This window comes from Stomoxys calcitrans, chromosome 4, assembly GCF_963082655.1.
Source record: "Stomoxys calcitrans chromosome 4, idStoCalc2.1, whole genome shotgun sequence".
NCBI lineage: Eukaryota > Metazoa > Arthropoda > Insecta > Diptera > Muscidae > Stomoxys > Stomoxys calcitrans.
Window position 1 is genome coordinate 156,695,362 of NC_081555.1, and position 12,860 is coordinate 156,708,221.

Consider the following 12,860-nt stretch of genomic DNA (forward strand, 5'->3'; position numbering starts at 1 on the left):
CAACTCACTTTCCCAAATTTCGGTGACATCGGACAATAAATGCGCCTTTTATGGCCCCAAAACCTAAAATCGAGAGATCGGTCTATATGGCAGCTATATCCAAATCTGAACCGATCTGAGCCAAATTGCAAAAGTATGTCGAGGGACTTAACTTAACTCACTGTCCCAAATTTCGGTGACATCGGACAATAAATGCGCCTTTTATGGCCCAAAAACCTAAAATCGAGAGATCGGTCTATATGGTAGCTATATTCAAATCTGAACTGATCAGGGCCAAATTGAAGAAAGTTGTCAAAGGGCCTAAGATTACTCACTGTTCCAAATTTCGGCGACATAGGGCAATAAATGCGGGGCCTAATTATGGGCCTAAGACCCTAAATCTGAGGATCGTTCTATATGGCAGCTATATCCTAATCTGGACTGATCTGGGCCAAATTGACAAATGATGTCGAAAGGCCCAACACAACTGATTGTTCCAAATTTCAGCAAAATCGGATAATAAATGTGGCTTTTATGGGCCTAAGACCCTAAATCGGAGGATGGGTCTATATGGCAGCTATATCGGGACCGGTCAATTGTTGACGTTCGGGACCGGCCAATTTACCACCTATATCGACTTAATGCCCTTAGGCTATTTTTTTGTGGGGCTATGTTAAAGCTAATGTCTATACAGACAAGTCCGCTTCAATTGACACTTTGGAAGACATCATTGAAGCATTTATTCGTGAGATACTGGCCGAAATGTTGGAAAGATTATGCCAAAATTGGACTTAGGGGATGGAGTATTTGAGGCGCAGTCACGGTCAACATTTGCATGAAAAAATCTTCAAATGGACCGTACTATCGATTCAAATAAAAAGTTGGGTAATTTTTCTGAATTTTATATTTTTATACCCACCACCGAAGGATGGGGGCATATTCATTTTGTCCTTCCGTTTGGAACACATCGAAATATCAATTTCCGACCCTACAAAGTCTATATATTTCGGATCGTCGTAAAATTCGAAGACGATTTAAAGATGTCCGTTGTGTCTGTCCATCCGTCTGTTGTAATCTCCCTAAACCCTTCAAAAATTGACACATTGAGCCGAAATTTGGCCCAGATTCGTCTTTTTGATGTTAAGTTCTTGAACGAGCCAAATCGGACTATATTTGGATATAGCTACTATATAGACCGATCTGCCGATAAAGGGTCTGAAGCCCATAAAAGCTTTATTTATTACCCGATTTCACTGAAAATTGGAACGTTGAGTTGTTTTGAGGCTCCCAACAAAGGACCCAAATATGGTTCCGATCGGACTACACTTAGATATAGCTGCCATATAGACCGATCTGCCCAGTAAAGGGTCTGAAGCCCATAAAAGCTTTATTTATTACCCGATTTCACTGAAAATTGGAATGTTGAGTTGTTTTGAGGCTCCCAACAAAGGACCCAAATATGGTTCAGATCGGACTATACTTAGATATAGCCATAATATAGACCGATCTGCCCAGTAAAGGGTCTGAAGCCCATAAAAGCTTTATTTTTTAATCCGATTCCAGTGAAATTTGAAACAATGAGTAGTTTTAGGCCTCCCGACAGCTGACCTTAATATGGATTAAATCGAACTATATTTAGATATAGCTGCCATATAGACCGATTTCCCGATTAAGGGCCTGAAGCCCATAAAAGCTTTATTTATTACCCGATTTCGCTGAAATTTGAATCAGTGGATTTATTTAAGCCTCCCGACATCTGACCTTAATATGAATTAAATCGGACTATATTTAGATATAGCTGTCATATAGACGTATATGGCGATTAAGGGTTGGAAGCTCATAAAAGCTTTATTTATTATCTGATTTTTTTGAAATTTAAAATACAAAATTCAACAGTGACTTATATTTAGTAGACCACTCAATGTCCGTGCTGAATTTGGGAGCGTAGGTTACCCAATTTTCACTGGATTGTGACGAAAGGGGGTTTACATATATACCCGAGGTGGTGGGTATTCAAAGTTCGGCCCGGCCGAACCTTACGACTTTTTACTTGTTAAAAACTGCACATTGCCAACGTATACATCTTGGTATTGACGGGGAAGTTCCGACCCAAAGCTCTTTGACAAAGGCATGCAGTTGGCGTAGGGCGCAGAGAAAATAGCCTCATTAAATATTAGGAGCCATATATCCCATATAGAGTTGCTTGAAAATTTTCATGATTTTCTTATTTCTTCTTCTTAAGTGTCCCTATTCAATTGCTCCCCACTGTTTATAGGTTTGGAACATGGTGGCGCCCATCTACCTACCAATGCAACAAATCCCAGGCAACTTTCATTAAATACTTTTCAAAAACACAAAAACAATACCAATGCCAAAAAGGTGTCGGATAGGCAAAACAACGCCGAAACCTGAAACCGCCATGACTGGGAAAATGAAAAATGCCAAAAACATGAAATACGCCTCAAAAACCTCACAAAATCCATTTGCTACATGTATTGCTTTCGTTGAATGTGTGTTGCATGTGTGTGGCCTGGATGGGTAGACTCGTGCCACGTCTTGCTATCAACTTGCAAACAAAAATTGCAATTCAAACCGCGTTTCTTCATTTAACTCAGCAAATTGCAGTATAGGAATTTCTAAAATTTTACTAGAATTTTCTATTCAAACTGCAACTGTTGTCTCTTCTCGTGAAGGACAATAAATCACCAGCAAGGGAAGCCGCAATGTTTGCTCTTTCAAATGCTATTCATTTGACGTTTTAATATCTGGTTCATGCAAATGGTTTGTGAGTAAGGTAGTATGGTGGGGTTTTAGTTTCCTTCTTTTTGTGCAGTTTATATAAAGCGAAACTTGAAAAGACTCTTAAATCTCTCACGTGATTTTTGCCGTTTGTTAGGGTCAATATGTTTCAAAATGAAAATAAAACAAGTTTTTTTTTATTTCCGACATTTTCAAGAGTTTATTTAGTGAAATCAATTAACAAGAGACGCATTTTAAACATTGGGTTGCCCAAAAATTAATTGCGGATTTTTCATATAGTCGGCGTTGACAAATTTTTTCACAGCTTGTGACTCTGCAATTGCATTCTGTCTTCTGTCAGTTATCAGCTGTTACTTTTAGCTTGCTTTAGAAAAAAAGTGTAAAAAAAGTAAATTTGATTAAAGTTCATTCTAAGTTTTATTAAAAATGCATTTACTTTCTTTTAAAAAATCCGCAATTACTTTTGGGGCAACCCAATATTTTGTTCTGTTTTGTTACTTTTATGGGTTTTACTTACATATGTTTACATTTGCATTATTCTCTTAATTTATTAAAAAACTGGACATCACGACACATTTAAAATAAATAAATAAAATGTAAAATATTGCAGCGAAAAATTTGAAACTAATATCACAGAACTATGTTTACACTCTAAACTATTACTGTAGCTTTGTATTATCTTTGTCCTCTTTCGTGTTCATCGATTTCTCTATCCTCTGTTGTATACGTAATCTTTCAAGAGTATACCTCTTATTTTCATTTCTCTCTCTCTCTCTCTCTCTCCGCAAGAATTCTGACAGCTTTGAAGTCAATGTTGTGTCGCCGTCTCTTTAATATGTTGTGATAAAGCTGTGCTTTCTCTGCCTTTCTTGATGTCTGCTTCGTGTTCTGTCATTCGTATTTTCAGTTTTCGTCGAGTGGTGCCCCCCCTAACACATATTGCAGTGTTCCCCTTTTTTGCCATTGCACGTCAATTCGTAAACTACATTGTCCAGTTGGAGTTTGTCTACTTTGGTCGTTGTTGTTGTGAACAGCTTTTGTAGTGTTTGGTTGGATTTGTATGCGATTGTTGTTTTTTCATTTTCTCTGTTTGGTGCGCAATCATTGTTCTCTGGTAATTTGGGAATATATGGTACACTGTGAAAATAGGTATTTTCTGATGAGTTTTAATATTTGTATTGTTTGGGGTGAATAACATTCTGAATAAGAGTCTATATAAGTGAAGGTGGGAAATTGTTTAATTTTAATATGATTTCTATTTTTGCTATATTTCGTGTAATATATTGCTCGTCACTAAGGTCTACAACTTTTTTGATAAAGTTAATTGCCATATTTGTCTTCATCCTTTTGAGTTGTGTTGAGTTGTAGTTCATCATTTGTCCAGATGCCGTTGCCTTCGTGTATCAGTCTGTAACTATTTTGTTCTCTTGTCTTATAATCTTCATATCCAAGAATGATATTTCGCCATCTACTTCTCTTTCCAATGTAAATTGAATTTTCGTGTGATATGTGTTACGTAGCCTTAGTATTTCCTGCTCGTCTTGTTTCTTGATTATTCCCAAGAGGTCGTCCACGTATTTTGGTTTTAAACTTAATTTCTATATATCGGCTTCTTAGTTCCCCCAACACTTTGTCCAAAAGTGTGTCTAACACAATGTTAGCTGTAGTCGGTGAGAGTGGGTTGCCCATTGGCATACCATATGTGTGATGGTAAATCTTCTCCTCGTTTTTAAAATAATTGTTTTCTATGAGACAGAATTGCAAGATTTTTGAGAACATTTGTTTCGTCATCTTAGTGTGTTCCTTAAGATGTTCCCATTTACTCCTGATGTTTTTTATAGCCGAATGTGTTGGTATATTTGTAAATAATGATACCACATCAAATGATACAAGTATGTCGTCATTTTCTAATATCACGTCCCTTATTCTTTCTTTTACCTCCATTGAATTTCTGCATTGTATAATGAAGATGTTAGTGTTTTTAATATTGGGTTGCCCAAAAAGTAATTGCGGATTTTTTAAAAGAAAGTAAATGCATTTTTAATGAAGCTTAGAATGAACTTTAATCAAATATATTTTTTTTACACTTTTTATCTAAAGCAAGCTAAAAGTAACAGCTGATAACTGACAGAAGAAAGAATGCAATTACAGAGTCACAAGCTGTGAAAAAATTTGTCAACGCCGACTATATGAAAAATCCGCAATTACTTCTTGGGCAACCCAATATATTACCGATGAATTTCGATAAATTGCAACACGGCACTTTCGTTGAAGAAGAAATAGGTATTTTCAGCAAACCGTAAAGTTGTGAAGCCAAGACTAACTTCGATCTTTCCCATTTTGTTACGTCATTATTCTTATACAGTTCTTGTACGATGTTATTGTTCGTCCTTTCTAATTTCATTGTAGGATCCTCCCTTACAGTCTTGTACGTGTTCTTGTCCTCTAACAGTTTTTCCATTTCATTGTTGTAATCTTCTTTGTACAATACCACTGTTTTATTACCTTTATCTGCCGTCGTTATCCGGATAATATCCTTGTGCTTTTTGATAAATTTTCTGGTATCTTCATAAATTCCAAGTATGAACTTTTCTTTTTCTGTGTTTCTTGAATTATTTCTGAAATCCGAAATTCTATTTGCCCATTTTGCCCTAGTTGGTCATCTCCATAGAATGAGATGTATTTGAATCTATTAACAACACATTCATTTTCAATTCCAGACACTATTAAGTATTTAATTAATCTACCATCAAATATAGTACTCGCAAATCCATGTCATATCCATACCTCTGTTTGTCTTACCGCTTGTATGTCCGTCCATCTGCCCGAAATCCCATCTTATCTTTAGGCGACATTGCGGTAGTGTTCGAAAGAAGACAGCTATTGGCTGAAAATCTGCCACACAGATACTTCTTATCGATATCGATTATTGTGGATTGCAAATGGGCCTTGTCTATATAGGTCCTATATGAAGTGATCCTCCGATTTAACTTCCTAAGGAACCACAAGTCTTAGTTTTTATCCAATTCAGCTGAAGTTTGGCAGTTCCACCTTCAATACTGAATGCCATAATTTTCTTTCTTGAGATCCAACAATGCTTTATTTTTATCCGATTTGGCTGATCTTTACTTATGACCTCCAACACCCACACCAAATAATATCCAGACGGATCCATAAATAAATATGGGCCATATGGCCAAAGTGCCTTCCTTATTTAACTACTTAGCCCCCAGTCTCTTTGCCCATTTGGATCATGGAGGACGATCCAAAAAGGCAAAAATATTCCTTGAAAAAAACTTTCCATTTATTTCTTCATTCAGTTGATAATCCTACCCCCTCCCCTGCAACGTATCTTAAGTCGTACATAAAAACCAAGTGGTGTCTTCCTAAGTTGCCTTCGTTCTTTCACTTCAATGCTATCTTTCGCATATCAGCTTAAAAAAAGACCATTTAACCATAAATGACAACAGATGCATTTGATGTCACAGCAAGGTTTTGCTGCGTCACTCCTATTGTCATTGAATGCAATTGTTATTCCTGGCGTTTCCGAGTAGCTACAATGACAATTAAATGCACCCACATACAGACAGACAGCCAGATGATTGTCAATGACATTACTTGAATCACTTTAGCCAAACAGTTGTCGTTTTTTATGTACTTAGCAATTCATTCAAAAGCAGGTAAACTGCTGGTAGGGTTTTTGTTGAGGTCCATTTTTTTTTTTTGCTTCCACTAGCATTTGTTATATCAATAGTAAGATGGGCGTTTACGTTGTTCTAGCTAGGATTTCTTATGGTCATTAATGCATAAACATAGAACATCACTATTGTCTGCGGCTAACTATCTAAATGACGTAATAAAATTAAAATAAAATAAAATAAAATAAAATAAAATAAAATAAAATAAAATAAAATAAAATAAAATGGAATTAAATGAAACGGAATGGAATGAAATGAAATGGAATGAAATGGAATTAAATGAAACGGAATGGAATGAAATGAAATGGAATGAAATGAAACGGAATGAAATGGAATGAAATGGAGTGAAATGGAATGAAATGGAATGAAATGGAATAAAATGGAATGAAATTAAATGAAATGAAATGGAATGAAATGAAATGGGATGGAATAAAATGAAATGAGATGGAATGAAATGGAGTGAAATGGAATGAAATGAAACGGAATGAAATGGAATGGAATGGAATGAAATGAAACGAAATGATATAAAATGGAATGAAATGAAATGGAATGGAATGAAATAGAATGAAATGGAATGAAATAGAATTAAATGGCATGAAATGTAATGAAATAAAATAAATTGAAATAGAAACAAAATAAACAAATTAAATAAAAATCTATTATATAAAAATGAAATTGTCGCGCTTTGTTTGTTTGTTAGATTGTTTGTCTGTTCCGTATAGACTCAGCAACGGCCGAACCGTTTTTCATGAAATTTTCACAGATGGTAGAGTTTGGGCCCCCGGTTTAAATAGGGTAATACATTTTTTGATATCCGAAGTGTCCGCCCTCCCCCATAACCCAATTTTCAAAAACGCCAGATCTCGGAGATTCGTGCACCGATTTAAGCGAAATTTTGTATGCCACCTTATGGTACCCCAAAAATACGAAATTGATAAAAAAAAATTTTGGGGGGACGCCCCATCCTAAAACCCACCCGAACGGACATGTGCACTGATTGGGACACTATGGGTATCAAATGAAAGGTGATTAACAGTAGAGTACGAATTCACTCTTAAGATCCGGGGGGTTCCCCACTCAAAAAAAAGAACTCCAAGAGGACACTTTCACCGCTTTGGGCAATATGGCTATCAAATGAAAGGTATTTGAGAGTAGAGTACGATATTGACATTAAAATGTTATCCTAAGTGTCGGGTGGTCCTCCCACCCGCAAAAACACCACACAACAGGACACCGTAACCGCTTTGAGTAATATGGGTATCAAGTAAAAGTTATTCAATAGTAGAATACAAATCTGAGACAAAAAAAAAATATTTTTTGGTGCCTAGGGGACCTCCCCACCACCCAAAACTCCCCAGCAGGACAAATTTAGCGATTGGGAAAATATGGATATCAAACGAAAGCTATTTAAAGGTAGAGTCCAATGCTGATATAAAAATTTATTCCTTGGTGTCTGAAGCGCCTCCCCACCCCCCAAAACCCCTCATGTTTACCGATTGGGACATGGGTATCAAACGAAAGATACTTGAAAGCTGAGTATACATTTGCTATAAGTCCAAGGTGTCTAGAGGGCCTCCCCAACCCAAAAAAAAACCCCAAAACGGGCATAATTGTCCAACCTCAAAAAATAGGTATCGAATGAAAGGTCTTTGGGACTTGACTACGAATCTGGCATGCAAAATTAGGACAGAGTCTGGGACCGGCGCACCCACTAAATAACCTTAAATAGGACGTGTAGTTCGATCGGAATAATATGTCAACTAAAAGAAAGGTCTATGAAAGGTATATTTCGAATCTAATGTTGGTTTAGGGATTCAAGTATCTGGGTCACGTCCCACCGTTCCGCAGGACAAAAGATCGCGATAATAAAAGACTCAAATAAATTGTCGGTTGGTTCTTAGCGTCGTGGGGCCGAGGAGGGCATTCCTCCTTCCCCTATCCTACCCAAAAAAAAAGGAATTAAGAATAATATATGAATAATATAAAAAAATATATGAAGGCCGATCACGATAAATAAAAGTTCTTTGGTAGTAGAGTACACTTTTTACCCTCAAATTGGGATGGACTCAGAAGGACCTGCGGATATTTAAGAATGTAGTATCCCAAGTGGTCGCTTTGAAATAAGATTTTGAATGTAGATAACCAATACAAAATAATTAATTAGTGTGAATCAGAACCAGACCCCCTAGCCCTGAGTATCTTGATAGTCTCCTTCAAAATGCTTGACATTATGGGGCGCAAACAAAATCGTGCTCTAGCACGATGCTGATATTACTTCAGAGTTAATATCCAAGTTTGAGGCCAAATGTTTGGCGGTCATGTCAAACCATGAACTCCCCCTAAACCAATGGCATTTGGGGCTCAAATCAATGAAATTTTAGAATAGAGGACGATGATGATATTTTTCAGGGCAAAGTTCGGGCTAAGGCTGGCAACATTTGTGAGATACTATGCCATGTAAAACTTCTCTCCAAAGAGGTGTCGCACTGCGGCCACCCGTTCGGACTTGGCTATAAAAAGGAGGTCCCTTATCATTGAGCTTAAAACTTGAATCCGACTGCACTCATTGATATGTGAGAAGTTTTCCCCTTTTCCTTAGTGGAATGTTCAAGGGCAAAACTTGTTCTTTGCTTGTAAGTACGTAACGTACATGTAACTGGTCATATTTGTGGATTATGGCAAAAAGAGGCTCAAATCTGTATCTGTTTCATCGTCAAGTATTTCAGGGACGCCTCACTTCATAAATCACCTCACAAATTCAAGAGAATGAAGTAGATCTAACATCCAAACTTTAATGGGCGGACCCTCCTCTTACCCTATTTCCAAAAAACACCAGATCTCGAAGATGGGTAGGATATCTAGTTTGCCGCCCCACCTCCAAAGCCACAAGCCAAATAAAATATAAACCAAAAATGACAATATGGGACTCAAATGAAAGGTATTTGAGACCAGAGCTCGAATCCGATATATGGAGATGCGCCTCACTCTCAAAAACACTCCCATACCGGACATATTTACCGACCATAGCAATATACGGCCGGGCCGAATCTTATATATCCTCCACCATAGATCGCTTTTGTCGAGTTGTTTTCCCGATATGAACCGATTTCAACCGTACTTACCACGGTTGTTGGCAGCCATAATAAAACGCCTCATGCAAACTTTCAGCCAAATCGGACTAGAATTGTGTCATCTAGTGGCTCAAGAAGTCAAGATCCAAGATCCGTTTATATGGCAGCTATATCAAAACTTGGACCTATATAGCCCATTTACAACCCCAACCCACCTACATTAATAAGAAGTATTTGTGCAAAATTTCAAGCGGCTAGCTCTACTCCTTCGAAAGTTAGCTATAGCTTTCGACAGACAGACGGACGGACAGATATGGCTAGATCGCCTTTAAATCTCATGACAATCATATTCTTGATTTACTTTATGGGGTCTTGGACGAGTATTTCGAGGAGTTACAAACAGAATGACGAAATTAGTATACCCCCATCCAATGGTGGAGGGTATATTTAGAAGCCAGAAATTCCATTCTCTCGCTACGTTAAGTTACGATTCAATAATTTACATGATAGTTGTTACGTTGCGTCATGTTATATTCCACAACAAAAACCATGTTACGCTACGTTGATTGTACTTTGTCACGTTACTATTAGTACTATTACTTGGCGTTGTAGTGCATAACGTAACGCAGTGTTACAGGACCCGAGTAAAAAAAATTGAAAGAATGATCTGTCATCAGATATCGAAAATTGGATCAAATTAGATGCAATTAAATAAAATTTCATTACAAATTTTAATCGAATTTTCCACTTTTTTACTAGTGGAGGTATTACATATTTAATTAAATCAGACAACTTTGCCATACATTATCTTGCGTTACGTTTCCTTGTGGCGCTGCACCATACGTTGTACCGAATAAAGTCTCCTTGGTTTTCGTCACTCCAAAAGTTGTTATTGTTTACTTTTAATGCGTTGCGTTGCGTTGTATTGTGTGGAGGCCACTGTAACGCAGAAGTTAGCATGTCCGCCTATGACGCTGAACGCCTGGGTTCGAATCCTGGCGAGAGCATCCGAAAAAAATTTTCAGCGGTGGTTTTCCCCTCCTAATGCTGGCAACATTTGCAAGGTAATTGCCATGTAAAACTTCCCTCCAAAGAGGTGTCTTACTGCGGCTCGCCGTTAGGACTCGGCTATAACAAGGAGGTCGCTTATCATTGAGCTTAAACTTGAATCGAACTGCACTCATTGATATGTGAGAAGTTTGCCCCTGTTGCTTAGAGGAATGTTCATGAGCAAAATTTGCGAATTTGCATTTTGCGTTGCATTGCGTTACGCTTTGCTGTTGGATATTACGTTGCGTTTAAATTTTAATTATTTTATTTTTATTTTAATAATATACTTGTCAAATTCTCAGAATTGTGATATCCAAAAAAAGTACCTTTTAACTGAACTAAAGACAATAAAAACAACATTTAAACAAAAATAGCTAAGACAGTTTCTAAACACTACTCAAGTACCTTAAATACAAAAAGTGATTCATATAACAAACAACGTACGACAGTGACCAAAATAGAGGCCCTTTTAGGCTATCAAACAAAGGCATAACCGGAAATAAATCTCCTTCTTCGCATTAGCAGCTAAAGCGTGACATTGTGTCCACACTATGGATTTATCACAAGATATGCGACGCAATTCCTTTTCATCCCAGCAAAATATAGCCAATGACGTAATTGCTGACATTTATGTGGCAGCTGATGTGGCCGATGAGTTTGTCTCCTTCACCACGGATATGTCATTAACCAGAAGAAATATCAATGGAGCCAGTGACAGCCTAACACCATCACCGCGAACCGCCTCCAAAGGTGGTGGCATTAACAAACGTGAGCCACACCATTCCAGCAAGCGTAGCTATTCTGTGGATGCAATAAAATTCCAATATCCTCAGACTCAACAGCAGCACTTGCAACGTGAATCTCAACCAGCAACAAAGGATCATGGCCCCGAAGCGCAGGATTGTGTGGCGTCCAATGCAACTATCACAACGACAACATTCACATCCACTGCAGCCTCAACGTCAGCAACAACATTTGTCAAACCACGTCAACGCAGCCAATCGGCACAATTTCTTTCGGGCCATTTGTGTGCCATGGATAAATCCTCCACCATGGACCAAATTCCATGCGAACATCATGAGGAAGAAGATGTCATGCGAGAGGATTATGAGGATAGTACATTCATAGATTCCATGATAGCCGAGTACAACTTTCCCATGGAGGACTACAACAACAATAATGACAACAATACCAGCCACCATTTTAGCGAGGATGAGGAGGACAATACAAATTATCATGACCTATTGGAGGACAACGAGGGTGGAGGTGATCACGATTATGGTGATGTGCTGGCTACTTCACCACCACACACTGATTGCCAACAGGACACCACTGGTGACATTACGCAAGCCTCAAGTTTCGATGATGACTGCTATGTGTTCGACAATGCATGTGCCATACGTAATGAGTGAGTTTTGTTGTTCTTCTTGTTGCATGTAACGAATTTAAAATTTTCCTTATTATCGCAATTTTTAAAAAGGCGTTTTGACACCTCTTTGAAAGGGTAATTAATTTACAAAAATTTATGTTTGCTTAGAATCTTTGCAGTTCTTGTTTCCGTATCTGCCCATAGATTTAAAGAAATTTTTCGCCCCATAGGAAATGGCATTTTGGGGCAAATATTTATGGATCCCATTATAAATGTCTCACAGGCGATTTGAGAAAAGCTCATTAAATTTTTTTTTTTTTTTATACCCACCATCGAAGGATGAGAGTGTATTCGACCATTTTCGACCCTATAAAGTAGATATATTCTTGATCAGCGTAAAAATCTAAGACTATCTCGCCATGTCCCTCCGTCTGTCCGTCCATCTCCCTCACGGGGTACCATTTGGGTGAAAAGTATATAATATTGGGTTGCCCAAAAAGTAATTGCGGATTTTTCATATAGTCGGCATTGACAAAAAAATTTTTCAACAGCTTGTGACTCTGTAATTGCGGTCTTTCTTCTGTCAGTTATCAGCTGTTACTTTTAGCTTGCTTTAGAAAAAAAGTGTAAGAAAAGTCTATTTGATTAAAGTTCATTCTAAGTTTTATTAAAAATGCATTTACTTTCTTTTAAAAAATCCGCAATTACTTTTTGGGCAAGCTCCTCACCACGGTCTGAAGTGGAATATGAAAGCTACCCAGGGATCGTGTTGTTTTTTGGGATTCCCCTAGCAATTGATTTCCTGGGTACGACACTATGTGAGAAAATGCTGATAAACGTAGTGATGTGGTGTAGGCAGGGGGAAGGTGGGAAGGGACGATCGATGGATGAGCTGTCAGTAGGCTGCATCGAGCTGCTGACCTGAAGATGGTT

The 12,860-nt window shown here is 37.8% G+C and overlaps 1 protein-coding gene across 6 annotated transcripts in view; it reads left to right on the plus strand.

Moving 5' to 3' along the window:
* LOC106081738 (cytosolic purine 5'-nucleotidase) overlaps positions 1-12,860 on the plus strand; it is a 158,950-nt gene that overhangs the window by 108,937 nt on the left and 37,153 nt on the right. Inside the window, exon 1 of one of the 6 annotated variants that reach the window (XM_013243919.2) lies at positions 10,861-11,966. The exons of the other annotated variants lie outside the window; for them this stretch is intronic. Coding sequence (XP_013099373.2) covers positions 11,110-11,966 — 857 coding nt within the window. The 5' untranslated portion in view covers positions 10,861-11,109. Of the gene's footprint in view, positions 1-10,860; positions 11,967-12,860 lie in introns of those variants that run through there. 6 annotated transcript variants of the gene reach the window in all.